The sequence below is a fragment of the Anarhichas minor genome, unplaced genomic scaffold, assembly GCF_050575085.1.
Source record: "Anarhichas minor isolate MPS153535 unplaced genomic scaffold, ASM5057508v1 ptg000055l, whole genome shotgun sequence".
NCBI classification, from domain to species: Eukaryota; Metazoa; Chordata; class Actinopteri; order Perciformes; family Anarhichadidae; genus Anarhichas; species Anarhichas minor.
Genome location: NW_027466501.1, coordinates 5,855,650 through 5,879,417, shown reverse-complemented (window position 1 = coordinate 5,879,417; position 23,768 = coordinate 5,855,650). Strand labels below are relative to the sequence as shown.

The window sequence follows — 23,768 nt, the reverse complement described above, 5'->3', positions numbered from 1 at the left end:
ATAAATGACCAGAAACAAGATGGATGGCAGATACAAAGCTAACTTCCATAATATATTTACAAAAGTGGCATACAGCGAACATTGTCATCTCACAGGTACTAACTGTGAGCACAAAGACCCACAGCTGAGGAGCTCAGGTGTTCAGACCCTCGGTTGTGGCGGCTGATCTCTGTAAGCACAAGAATTCTGTCCCACAAAGAAAGAAAACAGGAGAATCTGAACATTTAAAGCTCAACAGAGGGTTTAAGGATATTCATTCAGCAGCTGAATGAGGAGAGGACTAGAGGGATATCTGATCAAACAGATGTTCATTTACATAGAAAAGCTCTGGAGGTCCACACATAGCTAAAGCTGCAGCTTCAGTGTAACTTCACTTCTTTACACACTTAAATGACGGCTCTAAACCACTGGTGGGAATCCTTCGAGTGAGAAACCAGGAACATAGTTTTGGCTTTCATAAGACCCAAGTTAAAATAAGCCAGAATTATGCTTGAAAGACTAACGTTGTAATCCCCTTTGATAGAACTGTGTTATACTGTACGTTATCAGACAGGACACCGTGGTACAGATGTCTTTCTTTCATTAACTCAACCTCCAGTCGGAGCTACCTTGCTTCTTACTGGCAGTTAGCAGACCTGATGAGTGGTCACTCCGTTACCTTCCAGCACCACCTGGATGAACTGCACCATCCACTACAGTTGGTGTTGCCACTTTCTGGTGTGATCAAACTCAGTATTAGTCGTATTAACAATAGTAACAAATACTATTACGATCCCGTTGCACCTCACTATTCATGAAGTAAAGCGGAGAGAATTCAAAAAAGGATTCATACTGAAGTACTGGTTAGCCAACGGTAAACAGAGATGACACGTAACAAAGGGAACATACTACAATAGCCACACCTGGTATACAAAAACAAAGCGTCATAGAAAATCTGCAAAGACACAAACTGTTGGACCAAAGGAAGTCAAAGCACAGGCACAGACATGTGGCAACGTGGCAAGCTGTCGGTCCCCTTCTCATCCGTGTGGAGGGTCAGCGGTTTGTTCCACAGAGTAGGAGAGTCACGTAGACAGTCTTGCATCCTTTTCATGCCAGATGCACTCAACGGTGACGGGATCAATAGCATTGACATATTGATTGTAGTGACCTTAGTGAGTCCACCTTTAGGAGCAGACCGGTGGAGCGACGCTCTGATGAACCTTTGATTGGGAGCACTGACCAGTGGAATGGCAGACAGACAGAGAGTCTTTCCCTGCTGGAGGGGGGTGGGGGGGGCTGAACGTATTACCTTTGCTGCTCCGTGGGAGATGGTGTTGCTTTAGAAAAGCTGCTGTACTCAGAAAGCCTTCTCTGGGTACAGAAAGTCACTGTTATACCATGGTGTTGCTGTCGCCCACTCTGTCCACATACTGCAAGAGAAGAGAGAAAGCATGTTTAGTGTCACTGGTTGCTCTTCAGCTTCTCTGGTGCACACAGCAGGACCTGCCCACTACCCTGAAGCAGTGTATGATGGAAGCATGCATGACTTAAGGGACACACCACAGACGGAATCACTTCCTGCCATTGTTGCTTGTATTGTTATTACCAATTTAGCAATGATTCACAGTATTTCATTGAAGTTCTGTCATTATATGTATTGAGGTATACATGTAGTATGAGGGATAAGGTGTCCTGAATGATGTTCCTACTCATGTTAATATGCTCTCTTCTTAGAAAGGATCAATTATGCATCGCTGTCATTTGAATCTTATATTCTGTTTTTTAGGGTGACTTTGTAACATCTGTCGAGGGACCTGACCAAGAGATGAAAACGCTGCTGTAGTTACAGTGATGTTTGATTGATATTCAACGTCTCTACCAAAGAAACCAAGAAATAAATAACTAGAGAAGTGCAGATTTCTGTGGAATAACTAATAATAAAATACATTTTTTGATGAAGACGTTTTAATTTCAACATCTCACAAAACAACAAACAATCAATATGATTGTCTACAAATCAAAGGCCTGGTGACATCAGTACGTAGAGCGGCCATGATGGAGTGAAGCTGCTTCTTCTGAAAGGACACGCAGTGTTCAATGGCGAGCTGACGAGCTTCATGGTGAACTATGAATCTGCACTGTTGACCAACAGCAAACTGTTGTGACTCAGCGTTTGAGGACTGGGAACCCCAGGGCTGAGCAAGCTGTTATTACAATGTTATTACAATGTTATCTTATTAAATAAAACCTGACTCTGGATTTGACAATTTAGTTTCATGTGGTTTTATTTTGAAAACTTTTGAGCACTGAGACCAGTAAAGGTAGTCAATGACATGAGGATACATCTTCAGCGTTGGCACTACACATCTGTACAGACTGAGGGATCACACTGGACCATCGGTTGCTGGTTTCCTCTCTCATCTCTCTGGCTTGTTTCCATCGATAACCTTTCCAAAACCTCCCCGACCGCCAAGCATTGATTTAGGGTCACTTCTTGTTAAACTGTATATGTTACCACTCGGTGATGTCATCAGGAGACACGCGATCTCTTCCCATAGTTATGCAGATGTGTCTCCTGATGACACAGGACCAATTGATTCCCCTTTTAAATGTATTTGTGTTGATGTTTGGATGTTGAAAAGCGTTTAACAGCTCAACCAGGATAAAAGTCACATTTTAGTCTAAAGCTCAGAGAGAAACCTCCTCTGAACCTCAGGGCTCATGTGGGGTATGCCACTCAATCTGTTTGATCACCTAAAGAATATTGCTAACGTGCGACCACTTCTCTGGACTACTGTAATGCTGTAGTTATGATAGTTATAGATGTGCAGCCTGAGTGCTGAGCACACGTTACACTGGTTGCCTGTCAGTTTCCATATTGATTTAGATGTTGCTCTGACATATACGTCTCACATGCTAACAGTGTGTGAGCCGGAGTGCAGCACTGAAAGCTTTGGTGAGGAAGCTTTAGGTGTTAAGCTTTGAGCCGCTGGAACAGAGCGGCTGAGGATCTGAGAGCTGCTAGAAGCACCTTTTAAACCTATTCAGCTTAATGAACATTCAAATAATTTATTCACCCATTTGATTGAATTTAAGTTGTTCAGTTTCATTCCATTGTATAGTTATTGTATTTATCACTTATTCTATTCTATTGGAGTTGTAATAATCTCATTTTAGCTTTTCATTCTATTTGATTACATTTGTATCATTTGATTGTGTTGCATGCATCGGTCTCACATTGTGTGTTGTTGTGTTGTGCACACTGTTCTCAGCAGCGCACTAACTCTGCAGGTTGTAGCGTCTGTTAGAGCGGAGGAAGCTCAGAGTTCTACTCAGCCAAGTGAGAATGAAGTCAAAGCGCTCTGTGAACGGGAGGCCTGGCCACGGCAACAGCAAGATAGAAGCTCTGCTGCATCGTCCACTTAAATATACAGTAAGAGCAGAAGCTGTATGAACATGGTTAGAGATCATGGCACTAATATGTCTAGAGGAGATCACCAGTCGCTATGTCATCAAACACAGATGAATATTACGGTGCAATGTTCCCTTTCCACGCACAGACTCTCAAAGAAAAAGAAAACCAATGACAAAAGGCTGCCAACATGTTGGAAGTGTTATTAGATGACTTGGCTTCACATCAGTAATTGAATCTGGTTTAGCTGCAGTGTGTGCCTTTAAAGCCAAATGAATAAATGAAGATTAAAAACCAGCTCCCCAAACAAACGTCCATGTCCCTTCTACCATGAGCTGCTGGCTGTCTGAACATGGTAAAGCGTATTAATATGTTAGCATGCAGAGGGGGATGGGCAGTGACTGACCACGACTGCTGATCGTCCTCAGAGCTTTACGAAGGCTTTAGTAAAACACAGAAGAGAGACAGTCACCTCACAACAAAGCTTCCCACACATCAGCATGGATGAGCACGGCCATGAGCCACAAACTAACGCGGTGCTGCAACAGCTGCTTCTGATTAACCCAGACATCACTCTATTTCACAAACGACCTTCTGTTGTTCAGATGTATTCTCAGATGTTGAGGTTAAACTACATTCACAGGCAGTGTTACTAATCCAGACAGCACCGTCGTATTAAAGCAGCTGTGATGTGCAGAAACTGAGCTCTCATTGGATCGGAGCAGTTTGGTAATCTGTGGTGATTAATACACAGGAGGAAGCCGTGCTGCGTGTAAACAAAGCAGAGCTGCAGAGCTGCTGCAGTGCTGCTCATACATACTGCACTGATGAAGGGCAGGTTCAGGATGGAGCCCAGGACGGGTATTCTTCTGATGAAGCCAACTGCAACTGGGAAGAAACCCCTGGATGTGAGGAGAGGGAAAGAGTTAGTCACAGTCCTCATGAAGATGACTCAAGTAATAACATCGAAACATGTACGATCACAAACTATCTCAATAAATACACATTGCATTGTGTTCTGTTCTGTATATAGTTATTGCTATGAGCTATATATACACAACACATGTATGTGAAATGCTGTAATGTTCATGACAAACCCTCCTCAATAAAGTCTCTAACTGCGTCTGAACCCTGTGGAGAAAGACGGGTCTTTTGGAGGCTTGACCTATCTTGTACACACAATGAACACACAGCATAGAGGGCACAACTTGACGCCCATAATCCCATCGCTGGCCTGTGGAGGGTAAAAACAACCGCCTGGAACGGCCTCGACACACTTCTTTTCACCTGCCGGCGATGAGCTTCAGTGGGAAGTTCTTGCACTAACACCGGTTCCACACCCACTGCTCCGTTTCTCAGCTTGTGCCCCCTTTGGCTCCTCTTACCTGAACAAGAGGAAAAAGCCGTAGATCTCCAGCACAACTCCGATGATGGGCCAGCCGATCAGCACCACTAACACACCTCCCAGGAAGAAGCTAGTGGCCTTCATCTTGTGCTTCTGGAAGAAGAAGCGGAAGGTCCTCTCCAGCCCGATGACAAAGGAAAGTCCAGCAACAAACAGGATCTACAGGAAATAAAGGGGATTGTCCAGTATTACAGAGTGCTCCAATATTGGTCCTTTGAAACTGCAGGAACACCAACACGTCTCTTCAGTTGATTTCACTTTTAGTGCCTTTTTCTGCTGCATCTTGGGTACAGCATCCAGCCAGAGAGCAAGAAAGCACTGGTCTGTGCTAGTATCAATAGAAGGACTGAGGAGGAAATTGAATTTAATGCCATTGATGTCGACCACCAGAATAATCTAAAAACAAGGGAGCTAAGAGAACACAGATGAGAGAACTGAAGTTCACCACCCAAATCACTCAGGAAGACTTAAAAGTGCTCACAGCTAGGTCTGTGGATGAATCAGCCTAATAAATGTCTGGTTGGTGAGAGACAGAGACGGACATGGAACCCTCTACTGGGCCCAGCTGGTATCAGACTGTCACTACACAAATATCACGGCCCAAAGAACTCATGATAACTAGAGAAGATTTCATGAATCATGAATACTGTTCGCAGTCAAATTCATCTTTAACTTTGTTCATTTTGTCTCTTCTTTAGCAAATGATTTACACTCAAAGTACTAGTGAAGGCTTATGGAGAGAGAGTCTGTTTACGTAACATGATATAAGAGGCTCTGGACTATTCACATGGTTTTATCATGTGTATTATTAACATGATATCAATATTTCATATTTAAATATCCCAGTTACCATATACCAGTAACAGTAACAGCCCGACTCTCAAGAGATGAAACCAAGTGGTTGTGTGTAAGAAACAATCTGAGTGTTATTAATCTATACTGGAGAGGCTCTGTGAAGTCTGACAAAACAACCCTGATGATGTCATAGCGATGTCATCAGGGTTATCTTCGTTTTGGCTCGGAGACTTTACACTTTAAAAGAAAGTCTGCATTACAAAATGGGGGTGTGGAGTTGAAAGACATCCTAGTTAACATGGCATGGAGGATTGAACAAGTAGATTATAGTTAAATTGCATTGTGGGAAATGTCAGATCAAGTGATTTTGGAGTTTGACCATAACAAGGGACTTCTGCTGCTTTCATTTTGACTATCCTCTTTCCATCCATCTCTGGGAGACATAGGTACAAGCCCACTTCTACAGTGAGAGGCATCTGTGCCAGTTAGCCAATTGTGACTCTCCTGAGGGCTCATGCCGGACAGAGTGGGAAGCCTGTTTCTACAAGTGCAATGAAGCAGGAACACTCACATTTCCAATAGCCAGGAGTGCTTTGTCAAAGAACAGGATCATCCCGAAGAAGAGGAAAAACACGCCGAAGCCCGTTAACCCCATTCCAATCTCTGCAGGACACACACACACACACACACACACACACACAGACACACACACACACACACACACACACACACACACACACACACACACCATCAGAGTGAGTCACTACAGTTTGAAGCTAGGAGATTTGAGGCCTCCCTGAACGTTGCATGTGATTGTATGTTTAACTCTGAAAGACACATTGGAATCACCTAGAAAGTGAGATTTGCATTGATATGATTTATTCAAACAAGTCTCAGAGAAGTTGATGGTGGAGACAGATGATGATGGAAGGTTACATTGATCATCCAGATCAATATCTGATCCATACAAGTCATACTTGTTAAGGAGTACCTTCAAACCTAACAAACTTTAATAAGTACCGCGTCGACACAAGGTCAATATTTCTTATGAACGACAGTGAAACTGCAAACAGTAACGCCAGTGGAGCTTCCACTGGTCCCTCTCTACCTGCAGCTCCTCAAAGCTTTGATAAGAAATGACTTGAACGTCTGCTACTTTACAGTTAGCACACAGCTAGTAGTAGGAGTTAGCGTTAGCTATTCGGGCCACGGGTTAACGTATGGCACGCTATGGCAGAAATAAAATAAGCTAACTTTTCTAGCACTGGATGCTAATTGCTAGTTAACCAACTGCTGCAGCTCAAATGAAGCCGGTTTGATAGAGAGGGAAGCAACCTACAGAGACGGTACATGTACATATGGGCTTACTTTGGGAGTCCGTTAGCGAAATCATATTGACGCCGAATACACGTGTGAAGATAAAATAGAAACAAGTATTGAAGTAGCATTCAAGTACACCTATAAGAATAATTTGGATGACAGCTGCCACTGCAACAACAGCCACGTCTTCCGGAAACACACCTTCTCGTCATGTCAGTTTCCGGAACAGCGCCGTGTCGCATTCAACATGGCAACTTTAATTAAACGCCTTAGGTCTTCATAAAGTTCACTACTCTTTTGTAATAATAAATCATCTTAGCATCTGTATAGTGCTCAGTATAATATATCTACTGTTGAAGAGAATATTTTGTGAAAACGAGACACACGTCAACTCTCGGAAGGTTTTGTCAATTTCCACTGGGCATGCATCTTGAATGCGCCACAGTTCATTTGGGCAGTAGTTGCCCTGTTTTTACTTTGTCAGGCGTTACTGATGTGGACTTGGAATAACAGGATTTTCTTGCTTTGAATCAGTCCTCCTGGTTTATTCATCAAACATAGACTACATACGTGTTATTGATTAAATACATTTAAAAACGGGCCGTGGTTGATAAAGTGTGACAATCCTGCAGCAGCAGGCGGATACTTCAGGCATCCTGGCAGGCGATGGCCAGGGCAAACTGCGCGTAGTGCTCTCTCCGCTTCTTCTGTTTGTGCTTTCTGTGCTGTAGCAACCGTGAAGTGGAGACCCAACAGCAACGGGGACTGGTCGGAGTCGCTGAATGGTTTGTCATTTGTATTTCATGCTTTTTCAAAGTCTTGTCCCAAACGTTTTAGCAACACAACATAGTGGGAACCTTTTTAAAGTAGCGACGCTTTATCGAGTTAGCTGGAGAAGATGGCAGTGACTGAGATAACGTGAATAATGGACCCATTAACACGCTGCGTTTACTAGCTGCCCTCCGATGGAAGAACGTGTGCACCTGCTGTGTCTTAAGTTAGCTTACCTTAGTGATACATTAGCTAGTTGCGGTCAGCTATGTGGATTCATGTTAATGGACCAATGGACGTAACGTGACTTTGTTACCACTATTAATATTGGCTCACGAGAGGTAGCTCGATGTAAGTTAGCTTCGTTCTGGTTCCAATGCGCCTTCAGAATCAGAATCAGAATCAGAATCAGAACCGTTTATTGCCATGGTATGTTGAACATACAAGGAATTTGGCGTGACGGGAGGTGCAAACATTTAACAATCAACAACAAGCAGTGCAAGTAGAAACATATTAAAATGTACAGAGAGATATAAAATAAAGTAAGATATAAAATAAATGAAATATGAAATAAAGATGAAGTATAAAATAAAGTGCACAAACAAACAGATAATCAGGACTATAAACAACGAACAGAGGACAGGACTATAAACAAGTGAGATGTAAGTGTGGTGTAAAGTGTTGAGTGTAATAGAAGGGATGCAGGGGAGTGACCGGTAGCAATTTGTCCTGGGGATGACAGAGTCAGTGGGGGACCCGGGGCTCTGTTAATGAGCCCGACTGCGGACGGGAAGAAGCTGTTCGTGTGGCGTGAGGTCTTGGTCCTGATGGACCTCAGCCTCCTACCAGATGGGGCACGAACAGTTTATGTCCAGGCTGAGAGGGGTCGGCTGCAATCTTTCTTGCTCGCTTCAGGGTTCTTGAAGCGAACAAGTCCTGGAGAGACGGCAGATTGCAGCCAATCACCCTCTCAGCAGAGAGAATGATGCGCTGCAGCCTGCCCTTGTCCTTGGCTGTGGCAGTCTGTACAGTCCATGCACGACCGAAGATCCTCCAGAGCCTCACTGGTCCACTTCTTGAATTTCCTCACCACAGGTTTACAGAGCTTGAGTTTCTGCCTGTATGAAGGAATCAGATGGACCATGACGTGGTCAGAGAGTCCCAGTGCAGCACGAGGGATGGCGTGATAGGCCCCGCTGATTGTGGTCTAACAGTGATCTAGAATGTTCTCCTCTCTGGTTGGACATTTAATAAACTGTCTGTATTTGGGGAGTTCATGGCTGAGGTTTCCTTTGTTGAAGTCAACTGGCAGTGATAGGAATGTTCCAGAATAAATACTGTAGAAAACCAAATGACTGAATGTGAACCATCTAGAAGTAGCTTCTTCAATCACACTAAAAAGCAATAACTAAATGAGCAACAATACTAAAGGTAATGGTCAGTGTAGTGCGCCTCTACACACAGTTCTGTTTCATTGAACATGCCTTTCTGTCTCACAGGGAATCACATCTCTGAAGGTCGGCTCTTGTTCCAGCGAATCAGTCTGATAAATATGGACGGAGGTGGCAGATCTAATGGTAGGTCTGTTCTTCCAACACAGTTTCATTTGCATGAAAACTGAACCAAATCTTATTAAAGAGCAAATGTGCTCGGATGTAAATATTCACACAGTTGTTGTATGAGAGGAGGCTGACGTCACGGGGACTGATGGCAGACTACAGCCTGCCTCACGAGGGGCACTGAGAGGAGCAGTGAGGTCATTAGCGGTGCAGGTGTGAGACCTGTTCCCGTCTGTCTTTTTTCTAAATGAACACAAGGGCTGCGTGTCAACACCAGTGTGATGCCTGAGTTTCAGTAACATTACAAAATGACATTGTTTTAATAATACCTATTATCATTATGCTTGATGACAACATGCATTTAACCAATGAGACACCCTTGCCTCTGAGTCGCTCAGTGAAAGTGCTGACAGAGCAACAGTGTTTATCTGAGGGGGGGAAGCTACGTCATCCTCAGCTGTCACCGCCTCAAACGGTGAAGGACAGAAAGTTCGATCTTTTTAAATAACTACAAGTTGTAATTGCAAAAGGAACAATTCCATTTGTAGAGTCCTGCCATAGTTTGAGAGGATTCCAGCTGTGTGTCGCTCCTCTTTTATTTGTTTACGGGTGTTTCCTCGCTCATGGCTCCTTTCCTCTAGCACCACCAGCAGGTCAAAATGTTTCCCTCATTCTGAAGTGGTTCAACATCTACGGGGCTGATTCACATTCATGCTCCTAAATGATGATCCTAATGAGCTCTTCTAGCGCCACCATGAGGTCGACGTTTGTGCTTTTGAGTTAAGCGTCTCAACAACTGTTGATGGATTGTTGTGATGTTTCCTACACACAGTCAAGCCCCCCCATGGTGAAACTGGTAACAACTGGTGTTGCTCTTACTTTTCATCTTGTGCCATCATCAAGACAAATTTCCAATTCATCCAATTCTTTGATTTATTACCACATATACTGTATGTTAGCATTCAGCTCAAAGCATAGCCTCACAGTTCTGCTAGCATGGCGCATGACTCTTGGTCTTGCTTTATTGAAACAAACATACATGCTACATGTATTAGCAAACTGCCATGCAGATATATATCTGTGGTAACTGAAGTGACTGATCCCGGCCGTGCCAGTGGATCAGGTGTATGCCATGCAGCAGAGGTCTGCTGTCTACAGACGTGTGGACAAACAGACCTCTTCTTGCAGCACACAGTCAAAAGGCTGAGCTTGTAAGGAGTGATCTGACCAAAGCCTGACGCCTCCCAGCTGCGTATCTGCTGTTTGATGGTCTTCGGTGACAGGTGACGTCCCCATCTGTTGCCCTTCATAGACCGTGACTGTACAGGCGACATTACAATAATGAGGCTGTTCTTCAAACAAACAGCAGCTTGTAATGGGAGACTTGTGACTTCATGTCTTTCCAGTCTGTGAACTGGTGGGATCTGAAAAGATTTTCCATGGATTCTGAAGTGTCCTCAAATGGGAGTCTTGTATGCATGCTGTGGTCAGGTGACCTCATCAGTATCACCTGATTCTATTTGTAATAAACACGCTATACTGGATTCATGGATGTATTTCACATCTTCAGAAGTGAAGAACATTTTGACATATCTTTTAATAAAACGGGAGAATCAAAGTAAAAAAGTGTGCGTTTCACATCCTTTGCAACTACCTCATCTCCACTCACGTGTCCATGTCAACATCCATATCTGCTCATGGTCTCTAACTGTGTTCCCTCCGGTTCAGATGTGCAGGTGGAGCTGGACTCTGTGGAGGCGGAGCTGGAGGAGGTGGAGCTGCAGATCACAGAGCTCCTGCAGAAGCAGGCTGAGCTGACGGGTCGTAAGGATGCTCTGCTGCAGCGACTGGGGGAGGCCTGTGATGCTGCACAGCCGGCATCCTCAAAGTCATCTGGAGCTCATCCAGTACTGAGCAAGCAGGAGATGCTGCTCTATGATGGCACAGGTACTCTACTCTCATTTCACACATGCACTGCAACCCTGAACTTATCTAGACATCACCCAGAGGAGCTGTATGTAAGAGCGCACATGTCCCAGTCAGTTTAAACAGTCTTTACCCTGCCGGCTCCCTAGTACAGTCTGTGTAATGTACGAGTGACAAAACCGCAAGAATACAATCGTCCGAGGCTGAAGAAGAAGGGTCATTTACACAAAGCCTGAACTGCAGAAACGTGAGATTCAGGGACTTCTGACAGTAAGGGCCGACGGCGAAATCCTCATACAAATTCAAGGAGCGACAAGAGACGCCATGGTTTGTGGCCAAATAAAGAACCGGCTCTAACAGCGTGTAACCGCGTCATGTCCTGCCTCCTGCACGCTTTACCCAGGCCACATCCCTCGCCTAAAACAAACGAGTACTTCCAGTAGGTGAGAACGCGTCTGACATGGACAACGGCTATCGAGTGCTACATGTGTGTCCAGAGAATCAGGTCCAGACTTCATATAAGAAAACTGCTTGACAGCCACTAAGGTTGTATGCTGACTTGTTCTAATCTTTTGATGTTTGGTAGATTTTCCATGGTCCAAAGAAGTAGAGCAGCACCTGAAGAGCTCGTTCCATCTCTCCACGTTCAGACCTCTGCAGCTGAGGGCCATCAACCTGACCCTGTCAGGCAGAGATCTGTTCCTGGTGATGCCCACAGGAAGAGGAAAAAGCCTCTGCTACCAGCTACCTGCAGTCTGCTCCAAGGGTACACCGACACACATGCAGCGTCATGCTCGTACACCACTTCTAAGAGCATCTGTTGGCCCCACATGTAATCACATCACATGCTCTTGTCAGGTTTTACATTGGTTGTCAGTCCCCTGGTGTCCCTGATGGAGGACCAGATCATGTCGCTGAAGTCCATCGATGTGGCAGCGGTCACGCTGAACGCGTCCAGCAGCAAGGTAACCACGGCCAACTGTGTTCTGCTTATTTATCTCCCTTCAGCTCGCCTCCTGGTCTGTTGATCTCCTCCTACACTACTGTTTGACAGAAAAGACAGGTCTTCACACTTGTTTCTGCACAATGATGAATAAGTTCTTGTATAACAGCAACATAGACAGTAAGCTGCTGTACACAGTGTGTGCTGATATGGAGGAGATGTCTAACTGCTAGTGCGTCATGTTGACGTTCAGGTAACTGCTGACTTCATCCTCTCAAGCATCATTGTTATTGCAATAAGTTCCTCAGGTATCCTTCTGGTTTCCCCCTCGGTCACTTATCTGCTCATACTGACAGTAACACTGACTGATGTAGTGTGTGAAAGAGCAAAGGGAGAGGATTCCAATTCTAGTTTCTACATTTAATAAGCACGAGTAGGGAAGGGAGCAGACTAACCCCACACTCGTCTGTTTGTCAAAATGGAGTTAGAAAACAATTGTCTAAATGTATTTACATTTGTATGGATAATATTAATGTTTTGGTGTGAAATGTCAGTTTTCATGGTGTGAAAAAACAAAATGTATAAAAACCGATGTAGGAGCATGCCAAGACCGTCATGGCTGGAATGATGGATCCCAAAGCCCCTTTCAAGCTGCTGTACGTGACTCCAGAGAAGATCGCCAAGAGCAAGCTGCTCATGTCTCGTCTGGAGAAAGCCCATAACGCAGACCTGCTGAGTCGGATCGCCGTGGACGAGGTTCACTGCTGCAGTCAGTGGGGACATGACTTCAGACCAGGTGGGATGTGTTAAAGTATAGGTCCTCCAAGGCCACCTCACTAACGCCCTTCACATCACATACCAGGTGTGTCTTCAAGCTTGATGAAGGTGTGTGTGTGTGTGTGTGTGTGTGCAGATTATAAACTGCTGGGCATCCTGAAGAGGCAGTTCCCCAACGTCCCCCTGCTGGGACTCACAGCCACAGCAACCAGCAGCGTCCTCAAGGACTGTGAGAAGATCCTGTGTGTGCCACAGCCAATCACACTGTCTGCATCCTTCAACCGAACCAATCTCTACTACGAGGTAGTAACCGTGACAGCTGCACTCTCTGACGCACACACCTGTCAGCCACACCTGCTTCCTACTCAAACACACACACACACCAGATGTCTGTTAGTCACTCACAGGCTCTCGTGTACTCTTCACACCTGCTAATACACCTGTTATGCTGCGTTCACACCAACCGTGGCGCGAATTATTCGTGCGAGTAGATTACATACAAAGTCTATGCACAGACGCGATGAGACTGGAGTGACGTGAATTTGCGATGGCGCAATTGACGCAAATTCGCGGCAAATGCCAAATCGCCCCAAACGCGTGAGTTAAAATTTTTCAACTTCGCCGAAATATTCGCGTTACTCCCTGGTGCGATAGCCTATCAGCGTTGAGATGTTTCTCCTGTCATCACTGACGTCCTGCCGTTGTTGAATCAGGAAATAAATCCTGTAGCCGTCTGTGTTCACCCAGAGCTCTACGATACCTCATATCAATAGAGACCGGACCAAACTATGTGTATAAATGTGTGTGTGTGTAAACCATATGGTACAAACAATGAATAGACGCTGCTGTATTTACGTCTACATGACGTTATTCTGAGTGTTGGTGGAGCTGCTACAATGTTAGCATAGCCTAGCACCGCTCCATCCGCTCCATTGAGAAGACAAGTACAAATCGGCATCATTACGTAGTTATTTCAGAGTCCCTTTTTGTCGGTTTATTGCCGTTAAATCACAGCCAGATCAGTTTATTTTGTGTTCGTACAGCTGTAGTAAACTGCGACGTGTGGCTCACTAGACACAGTGAACACAGCTCGATAAAATCCACGGAGCTCCTCTGAACAATATTATGAACCAGACATGACGACGTTTAGTTTCTCGGGATATCTGTGACTTCCACAACACGTACTAAGCAGAAATAGAGGTTATTTTTTCCATGGTTGATGGCGGACAGTTGAACGGCTTTCAGGGCGATAAGCCACGCCCCTCTCCGCCGCGTCCAGTGCGATTCACGCGAATGAACACAAATAGTCCCCGGCGAGACCGGCGGCGCGAATGATGCGTTTGGTGTGAACACGGCATTAGACCATCAAATCATCTTACTGCCTTGCATCTGCTTACAAAACATCAGAGACAATACTAGTGTTTCTGCATGTTTAACTTATTCCTAACAAACCTGTGATCTATACTTAAAACAAATTGAAGAAGTCTGTCTCTCACCTGGCTAGAGACTGTTCCAGTGACACTAACCGTCTGCTTATTTCTCAGGTTCGTATTAAAGATTCAAACTATGATGCATCAATAAGTGACGTTGCCTCTCTGATCAAGAGCCGATACAAGGATCAGTCAGGTATTGCAGCAAAACCGCATCATGCTGAGGCTATTATTTTTATATATATATATATATATATATATATATATATATATATATATATATATATATATATATATATATATATATATATATATATATATATATATATATATATATATATATATATATATATATATATATATATATATATATATACTCATACTCGATATTCCTTGATGTGTTTGCCACAGGGATCGTGTATGTGTTCTCTCAGAAGGATGCAGAGTCAGTGTCCTCTGCGCTCCAGAAGAGTGACATCCTGGCCTTCCCCTACCACTCTCACATGGACCCCGACGATAAGTCCCGCGTTCACCGCAAATGGACCTCCAACAAAATCCAGGTATTTGGGTGTGACCTACCTACTGGTATCCTGGGGGGGGGGGCATTGAGCCGAGATCTGCTTTCTTCTTTGGTTTATGGTGACTGGAAGAGGAACTGATCCCAGTACTGTAAATGGTTCAGCAACCTTTAGCAAGTGTAGGAATCACTACGCAGTCAAAAGCCAGTAATTACGTATTTGGTCAAAATCAGTGGCGGCTGGTCAATAGAGGGCAATGGGGCATGGCCCCACCTTGAGCCACACAACAAAAAAAAAAAAAAAATTATAATAATCATAAATTATACAAATTGTCAATATTTGTGTTTTTGAACTATGGAATGTACCCAGTAATATGTGTAAAATATGCGCTCCTCCAAGTCTCGTTTGCAGGAGATTCTGCAGGCCAAAGAGCTGATCCCAGATCAGCCTGACCCCACAATCAGACAGCAGACTAGCGGGAAAGGGAAGCAGTACATGCGAAGCTTCTGTAGCTGAACACCAGACAGGTTTGGTTAGCAAGATGACGTCATGCTAATAACGTATTTAGCTTTTTAAAACAACGGGGACAGATCCAGCACGGACAGCTACGGGAGTGAGGGATGAGGAGGTAAGGAAACTGATTTCCCCAAGAAAGTGTTTGTTCAACACCTCTTTTGCTTTGTCGAACTGATAGTTCTTAATGAACAACCCCCACCATCTATGGACAGAAGGAAAAACACATTTAATTAAGCTGCATCTTTTGATTTAATATGCATTTGAGAAAAAAAAAAAAAAAAGAAACATGAGAACACCAGGACACACATGGAGAACTCTGTCAAGCTACATATTAGGCAAAGTGAACATCTTTTCTTCTACATAGTTGTCCTCAGTCTCATCTGCTTAACTTGGTCATGGAGACATCAACATTTAATAGAGATGGTAAATTAACAGTGAAAACTCATCATAGCTTAATTTAACATCAGTATTCATAATTACACTTCATGTTTACTTCTGCTGATCTTTACCTCCTATAACAAGGTCCATAGGGTCATCTCAATAAATAAACATGTTCTATTATATTATATAAGTGTTATTTACTGCTTTTTTTCGTGTTGGAATAAATGTTAAATATTTAACTGCAAAGTAGTAATGCGTGTTTGATACTTTCATTTTTTTGCATTAAATCATACTGGCATGTTTGCTGAAATTGATAGGATGCCCTACCTAGAAAATTTTCCACCAGCCGCCACTGGTCAAAATAGATTATGACCAAAAATACTTTGATTTAAAATATGTATCACCTGGAGACGACAGCTCTCCCCGGTGCTGGCTGGCTCTCGCCGGGCACACTACCTCCATGTGCACCACAAACTGGCTCCCGTAGGTGGGTCTTGTAAAGGTCCAGGGTGGAGGTGGTTTGTGGATCCGGCTGTAAGCTTTACAACACCCCTCAGCCAGACCTCGCTGCTTCCCGGGACCGTGGATTTGGTCACTGTCCTCAGTGCAAGGGGTCCTGTGTAGCCCTACAAATGATGATGCGAGCTGTATGTGCGGCTGCCACTGAGTTCCACTTTGTCATGCTGTTGTCCTATAGGTGGTGGTAGCCACAGTGGCGTTTGGTATGGGCATCGACAAGCCTGACGTCAGGTTTGTCATCCACCACACCATCAGTAAGTCCATTGAGAACTACTATCAAGAGAGTGGACGCGCAGGTAGACACCACCTCACTCCTATCAGGACAGAATACTACTTTATACTGGTACAGCTCAGTCAATACCTGTCTGTGGATCTCCAGGTCGAGACGACGGCCAAGCAGACTGCATCCTCTACTTTGGCTTCTCTGACATCTTCAGGATCAGCACCATGGTGGTGATGGAGAACGTTGGTCAGCAGAAGCTGCTGCAGATGGTGGACTACTGCCAGAATGTGGACAGGTAGCAGGTTCTCAGTACGTCCCACGGTGTCAGAGAGGACGGCTTACGCGCCGTGACTTGACTGTTGCGTTTTGTGTTTGCTGTGTGAAGGTGTCGGCGCTCTCTCATGGCTGTTCATTTTGACGAGGTGTGGGACGATGAAGGATGCAACCAGATGTGTGATACTTGCCGCCATGCACAAGGTGTGTATGTGATGTGTTTTAATAGAATCCATGGCTGCATGTGTTCTTTAGGGATGTGGAAAGCCAACTTCTGACCTATCTCTCCAGACTACATCACCGTGGACATTACCCAGCATGCCAAGCAGGTGGTGCAAATTGTGGAGGTGTCGGCGTCAGTGGATGAGAAGCTGACTCCTCTGAAGCTGGTGGATGCGTGGATGGGCAAAGGCCCAGCCAAGCGCAGGAAGATGATCCAGACCACCAGCCTGAGTCGGCTGCAGGCTGAAGCTGTGGTTGTGATGCTGCTGCTGCAGGGATACCTCAGGTGACTCACCATCTGCTCTTGTTTCTTTTCTTCATCATCCCTTCAATCATCGATATTAAACGGGTAGAGGAGAAGCTCCGACCAGTCACATTTACACACACGTGCCACCACATGACAGTCTAACGTGGGCACACAGCGGCACAGACGATCACGTCACAGACACCACATGGGTCACAGATATGAAGCTCACTATCTGTCTCCACAATACTCCATAGAGGAACAGCCTTGAAAACATTTGGAACTAACTTGATCAGACAGTTCTTGTATTGTAATTCATTCCCATCATGCTGTTCAGTGTCACAGTGACAGCACAGAGCTACACAGCTGACAGATGAATTATGAGCTGTTTAACACGACGTCATTAAAACTACTAGTGACAAGATTCAGATAAAACTACAATCATTTATTTCCTATTCATTTGAATCGTCTTTTCTGCAAATACCTATAGATGCCAATAAGAAAGAGAAAAGATAACTTGTAGTGTTTTGACTGGTCACATTGACTTTGGGATGGTTGAAATGATGACATGCAGTTTCACACCAGTGTTCTACCCTTCAGAAGCATTTATATTGCCATTTTAGGAAAAAACAATATGTTGTGATATACTGTTGGTGTATATATCAATTCTAGGCCCTATCGCCCAGCTCCACCATAAATGTAGTGCCATAATATATAAGCTTTATTGGTCAGTTTCTTTATGGAGGACTGTTTCTCTGACTGACTGGAATCTGTTTCTTTGAATGTTGAAACAAATCATAACTAATTGACAGTACTGGTCAATCGCTCAGCTACTTTACATACAGTGTGAAGCAAACACGACCACATTCAGTCCAGAAGAAGTGACTGTTTGTTCCTTAACTTGTGAGATGAAGGGACCTCAGTCTGTCCTGATTGTGTACCGACATGCAGAGCACATGCAGAGCACATGCAGAGCACATGCAGAGCACATGCAGAGCACATGCAGAGCACATGCAGAGCACATGCAGAGCACATGCAGAGCACATGCAGGCTGCAGGTGGCTTTCCTCTGGACAGGTAGTGTAACAAACTATGGAAGACTCTGGATATTCAGGACCTTGTCTGCTGTCCTTCATTGAGGACTAACCTGTGCCCTACCTGAAACCATTTCTCCAACAGGTACATGGACAGTAATGATTGTTTCGGTGGTAATGCTCCTAGTGGAGCTATTGTAAGAGGAACAGGTTGAGACTTGTCTGACATTGGCATGTCATTGTGTGTGGTGCCTTCAGAGAGGATTTCAGCTTCACTCCGTACACCACCTACTTCTACATGAAGCTGGGCCGCAAAGCTCCTCTGCTGAAGAGCCAGACTCACACGCTCAGCATGAAGATGAGGTCATCAGGGGCGGGGCCTGCTGTGGTGAGTAAAGCTGATCACACATCAAACATCTGACATAGTGCATGGATTGCCTGAGAAGGTTATTTTCTTAAAACTCCAAATGAAAGAATTCAACTTTTCGACAGTCCTCTCTCCACTGTTGGCAGTCCAGTTACTGTGTCCAGCTCTCCCTTTATGTGCCGTTCTTCAAACACGGCGGTGTTAAAGAGCCTCTCTCTGCTTCAGGTCATGTGAAGAACAAAAGCACAACTAGTTACTAACAATCTAAATACAACTACAGTAGTGTCAGTGAACACTGAGAAGCTTCAACATGACATGTATGCAGATAGAAACAGGAGCTGTGTGAAGTACTCCCTGTAATGGTGGCCGACGTTAAACTGTCCCTCACTGTCCTCCACGGCAGCAGGAACAACCTCTCAGATGTCACAGCCCTGCTACTACTGGAAATGCATGAAAAGAAGAAATGGGCGACATTAGAGTTCAGCCGTTGTAACTAAGAGTGTAGCAGAGACCTCCCCTCAGCAGCTCCTGTGTTTCTGTATTGATGGGATGTTTGTTCCAGTCCGCTCTGCTCATTTTAACATGTGTCTTCTACTCATTGTCTCTAGAGATCCCTGGAGGTAAGTCTGTTGTGACTGTACACTGATGCACACAGCTACTAATGATCACTAGTACCCAACATGACTCATCACAGACTGCTGTAGAGTCCACCTCTGCTCTCATGTTGCCTCTATCATTCTGTTTACTGACGTACGTGTTCATCATCGTTACAGTATTACCTCTAGCAGTCACTTCAGGAATGAAATAATCAAGCTCACTCTTAACAAAGTCCACTTACTATCTGTCTGCTTCCGGACCTTTAAACGCCTCTCATGGTCTTCATCAGCAGATCACAGTTGGCTCAGTTGTAACGTGATCAAGGAATGAAATGATGATGAAGAAGACTGAGATGTGGTTAAAAGCTTTGGACATGGATTTTGTTATTGATCTGTTCACACCACCCTTCAGCCTCCTGAGCTCCGGTCTTAAACTGTTCCATGTAGATGTGCACAGACCCTGGAACATGATGTGAGTGCACGTGTTCCAGCCTCGGACAGTGATGATGAATGGAGGATTGTGTTGTGTATGTCCATGTGAGTGTCCTCCCCTCTCGTGTCCCTCGTCCACCTCGTGTGGGTCTTTGAACCTCACCGGTAAAGACTGTTATTAATGACCTGCAGGTGAAAGCTGTGAGTGGCCAGGGCAAGGCCAAAGAGAGAAAGAGATCAGTTCACAGTGGTGGAGACGCCCCTGTGTCCAAGAAAGTCAAGACAGACCTCCCCTAACCCCCACCCTGTCCAGAAGACAAGCTGCCAAAGTACAGTCCCTCCTTCTTTACTCTGTTCACTGCTTCTGTCGGCATGGCTCTGTCCACGCTCAGACTGGGTGCTTCACTTTTGGATCAGACAGTCTTGAGTGCTGGAGGAATCTGTGCTTATGTCATTTAAATGCTTTTCTAAGTCTAAAATTAATAAGCATGATGTCATCTGATTGTTCCTAACCAGCAGGCTTGGGCGATAAACATTACTGGCACCACACGTTCTTATTGATGGGGTCAGGCTCTCTGGTCACACTAATGCAAGAAAAGATGAGCTGAATAATGTGCTCCTTATTAGTGCTTCTGCTAATGGAGGGAGGTGTAGCTCACAGTGTGCTAGTCAGCAGCAGTCTAAAGATGCTGCCTATTCACACAGATTCACAAATAGTCACTGCACACTAGAAGTGTATACACCGCTGTTATGTAGTTCATGTGAGTGTGACCTACGGAGTGTAAACTACACTGTAGATGACGACTTCTTGTTCCTGCAGACAGGCTCAGCCCCGGGCTCTGCTCTGCTCTCCACTGCTTGGTGTCTGTGTGGCTCGGCTGGCTGATTGCCTTTTCTTGTGTTCATTAGTGAAGAACAGGAACAGGACATCCTGTCGCTCAGATGGACGGTGCATTCCCTTCCTAACAGAATTCAAATATGCCATTTGTCATTATTATCGCCCAAGCCTATTCCTCATGATCTGGTGCTGATGTTCATGCTCCCACTAACTCTCACTAACTGACTTCACAGAGAGTAGACATTCTGTTACGCTACTATTTGAATTGCTTATTACTCTAAAGGACAGTAAGTAATGGACGTTATGAACTTTTCTCCTGTTCACTGACACTAGCTTCTCACATGGTTACAGGACACGTCAGCAGAGGAGGAGCTTGATATGACCTTTGACCCCATTGTCATGGACCACGGCTGTCCCCCACAACCCAAACAGAAAGTATTCAAAGAGCAGAGGAACCAGTCCAGGAGACAGAAGCAGCTGACAGACCGACCTGGAGAGGAGGAGGAGGAGGAGGAGAACCACGGGGGCTCCATCACGCCTCACCATGGCATCGAGGTGGATGTTGAAATAAACATTATAGATAACAGTGATGGTCAGAAAACACCATCACATCCAGTTAAACCTTGTTCCAAACGCAAAGCCACCACCCCTCAGAGAGTGAGGAGGAAACCCCGTACGGACATAGCAGCAGCAGCAGCTGTTCCCTGTCCCGGCCCAGCCACCAACACGGTGCCCAGCTCTCCATCCCACGCCTCCATCATCTCTGAGACTGCAGCCGAAGAGCTCTGTGACCTGAGGAACTACTACAGCAAACAGCTGAAGAGAATCAACCACGTTTCCCATGAGTACCTGGGGCAGCCCTCTGAGCCAGGGGTGCTGGCATGTATCAGGGAGCCTCTGAGGAGCCTCCGTCTGCCCCGCAGGGGGACCATAGCCCAGACGGCTCGCAGCCTGTGGACCCGAGTGAGTGGCAGGAGGAAGCTGGTTCACCGCTGACGGCACAGTTCCAAGTTCCATTCAATGCACATACTGTAGGTGTACAGACCGCAGCAGGGACGACGTGTCGCCCTGGTAATCTCCATACAAGGCCAATGGGATTCTTCTACACAAGAGAATCTGTGTGGAAACACTTTATGACTCCTACTCGTTTAGTTCAGTGAAATAATCTTCTCAAATCAACACCACTTCACCTAAAGTGTTCTCTGATGATGTTTAGTCGTCTCATTTAGACTAAAATCACCAGAGGAGCATTTACTGACTTATTTTATATCCGAGAACTAAACGTTTAAATCTCTTCAGCTTGTGCTAAACAGACATCCAAGCAGAGGCACACGAGGGAACAGGATTCATTCCTGCAGCTTTCTGCTGTGAAACATGAACGTGTTCTCTTCTACTGGGACCACAGAGGCTCTTTCTGCTGTCAGTCACACTATGTGAAGGCTTTAGAGCCACCTGGTGGTGTTCTCCACAGAGACACACTCCGCCCCCTCTTTGCCTTCTCTACACTTCTTCACTCGTGAGTCTTACTGTCTGAAACAATACTGTCTGTCTCTCCTCTCTCTGACACTCCGCTTCCCTCCACCTTCTATGTGGACTATCAACACGTTGTACAAACAAGTTGTGTTGAAGCTGACCCTGACCCGGAGAGACAAACGGACTCAATGGATCTGTATTGATTGAGCTTCTGTCAGTTTATTATTCTGCTGTATGTTAGTTTCATAGCTCCATGCATGAGACCTGCTTCATGTGTGGACCATCACATCTCAGTTTGATGAGCTCTTCACGTTATTAAATTTCATTTCTAACAGCAGTGTGAGTGTCAGTTGTGTCCTGAAGGTAACATACAGCAAGCTAATCTAAAGGAGGCGTGTCCGCTGTGTTCAAACAGACAGAAGTCCATCACCTGTGCTGCAGAAAGAAACCGAGAAGCACAATCCTGCTTCTTGGGTGAACAGCTCGGCTTCTGCTGGTGCAACTAAAGACAGCGCGCTGTGCTTCATGCTGTGTCCGCATCCAGTGAACCCGGCCTGAGGACGTCCTAACAGGTTGGAAACTACTAAATGTGAATGAGTCACAAAGCTTGATCTGTGTCCCTGAGGAACGTGTGAAGAGATGTATTCCTAACACCGACACTTTGGATCGAATCAAGACAGGCAGCATATGTGGCCTTATCCTGTTTTAGTTTTCACTTTCTATACGTTATGACTTCTCGACTCTGTCTCTCTCCTAATGAAGTAATTCTACAAACGCCTCATAAGTATCTATGTTGATTGAACAAACAAGCGGCTCAGCTAGGCCCTTAAACAGTGGGCTTGTTGGGGACTCTTCTCAGCAGTGGATTAATCCACAAGTGATGCTGGAGTGAGTATTTGTGGCAGCAGCCAGGTGTGATTCATCATGAGGATGAAGGAACATGTCACCAGAGCTCCATGGCTCAGAGGAAGAGGAGATCTCAGGCTTTTAGACGCACATACTTGTTAGGGTTTATTGTTGGTCTGGATTTTCATGGGATCTTTTAATAAGAAAGCTAAATAATATCACATAACTTCTCCTTTAAAGGCTAATAAACAAGTGGCGCTGAAACTGTCGGCTCCCTTATTGGCCGGTTGCAGCCTACCTGCCCCCTGAGCCTGAGCCACTAGAGGGGGGCAGAGAGTGGACCACACTGAATGGAGACCAGGCCCTGGTGTTTCTGGCTAATGCAGTTATTTTCAAATCATAGACAAATCTGCAATACATTCAAATAAATCTTCCCTTAACATATTGCCACATTCTCATTCTGTCATGTCACAAGTTCTACTCCAGTTTGGACTGTGCGATCATCTTTTGTTCATTCTATATCATGGAGGGTAAGACAGCAGGACAAACCTAACGAGAGCTAAAGGAGGAGAGCAGCTCAGCTCCTGATCACTTCATGAAGACTCATGGAGGTAGTGAGAACCTGTGTGCAGCCTGGGAATCAGCAGCACATTGATGCTGTGGATGTGCAGACACATGAAGCAGATCAGGAATCACTCTTAAGTGTGATCAATGCGATCAATCACAGGTTTGTAACGTGTAGCGCTAAGCCTTACTGATGCCTGGTAGTCTCACAGAAGATGCCTGTGGAGCATTAAGGAACATTCTGGTGTAATTCAGTCATTAATATCGCCATTATGTTTCCTATATCCACCATGCTATCACCAACCATTTATGTCTATCTTTAATATATGTGTGATAACCACATCAAATGACAATGCAGATTGATTTCATATCTTAAGTACATCTTACTGATGATACTTTTGTA

General features: G+C 45.0%; 2 protein-coding genes across 6 annotated transcripts; one reads left to right on the top strand and one right to left on the bottom strand.

Moving 5' to 3' along the window:
• Positions 1–22: 22 nt before the first annotated feature.
• golt1ba (golgi transport 1Ba) lies at positions 23–7,122 on the bottom strand. 2 transcript variants are annotated; one of them, XM_076076149.1, is made up of 6 exons: positions 6,963–7,122; positions 6,166–6,257; positions 4,780–4,958; positions 4,215–4,296; positions 3,801–3,835; positions 23–1,412 (listed from the first exon to the last, which is right to left on the bottom strand). In XM_076076149.1, the coding sequence occupies exons 1-5, from the start codon at positions 6,985–6,987 to the stop codon at positions 3,827–3,829; spliced, it is 387 nt and encodes a 128-aa protein (XP_075932264.1). In that variant the 5' UTR covers positions 6,988–7,122; the 3' UTR covers positions 23–1,412; positions 3,801–3,826. The 2 variants fall into 2 exon arrangements, with proteins under 2 accessions (XP_075932264.1, XP_075932263.1); XM_076076148.1 differs by lacking the exon at positions 3,801–3,835 and having other exon boundaries at positions 6,963–7,120.
• Positions 7,123–7,542: 420 nt separating this feature from the next.
• Positions 7,543–22,289, top strand: recql (RecQ helicase-like). Of its 4 annotated transcripts, XM_076076145.1 has the most exons (16): positions 7,546–7,699; positions 9,185–9,262; positions 10,973–11,191; positions 11,757–11,936; positions 12,029–12,135; positions 12,711–12,909; positions 13,027–13,193; positions 14,435–14,516; positions 14,732–14,880; positions 16,433–16,550; positions 16,634–16,772; positions 16,863–16,954; positions 17,042–17,258; positions 18,508–18,637; positions 19,837–19,973; positions 20,834–20,974. In XM_076076145.1, exons 2-15 carry the CDS (start codon positions 9,238–9,240, stop codon positions 19,939–19,941), a joined length of 1,929 nt encoding a protein of 642 aa, XP_075932260.1. In that variant the 5' UTR covers positions 7,546–7,699; positions 9,185–9,237; the 3' UTR covers positions 19,942–19,973; positions 20,834–20,974. The 4 variants fall into 4 exon arrangements, 3 of the variants coding, with proteins under 3 accessions (XP_075932261.1, XP_075932260.1, XP_075932262.1); XM_076076146.1 differs by lacking the exon at positions 20,834–20,974 and having other exon boundaries at positions 7,543–7,699; positions 19,225–19,966; XR_012947436.1 differs by lacking the exon at positions 20,834–20,974 and having other exon boundaries at positions 18,508–19,684; positions 19,837–19,974.
• Positions 22,290–23,768: the final 1,479 nt, after the last annotated feature.

Excerpts from the sequence above, each read along its gene's own strand:
- recql (XM_076076147.1), top strand. The coding sequence starts at position 9,238 with ATGGACGGAGGTGGCAGATCTAATG. Across the intron at positions 9,263-10,972 it reads CGGAGGTGGCAGATCTAATG|ATGTGCAGGTGGAGCTGGAC; the intron begins GTAGGTCTGTTC and ends CCTCCGGTTCAG. Across the intron at positions 12,910-13,026 it reads GGGACATGACTTCAGACCAG|ATTATAAACTGCTGGGCATC; the intron begins GTGGGATGTGTT and ends GTGTGTGTGCAG.
- golt1ba (XM_076076148.1), bottom strand. The coding sequence starts at position 6,987 with ATGATTTCGCTAACGGACTCCCAAA. Across the intron at positions 6,258-6,962 it reads TTCGCTAACGGACTCCCAAA|AGATTGGAATGGGGTTAACG; the intron begins GTAAGCCCATAT and ends TGTGTCCTGCAG. Across the intron at positions 1,413-4,214 it reads ACCTGCCCTTCATCAGTGCA|TATGTGGACAGAGTGGGCGA; the intron begins GTATGTATGAGC and ends CTTCTCTTGCAG.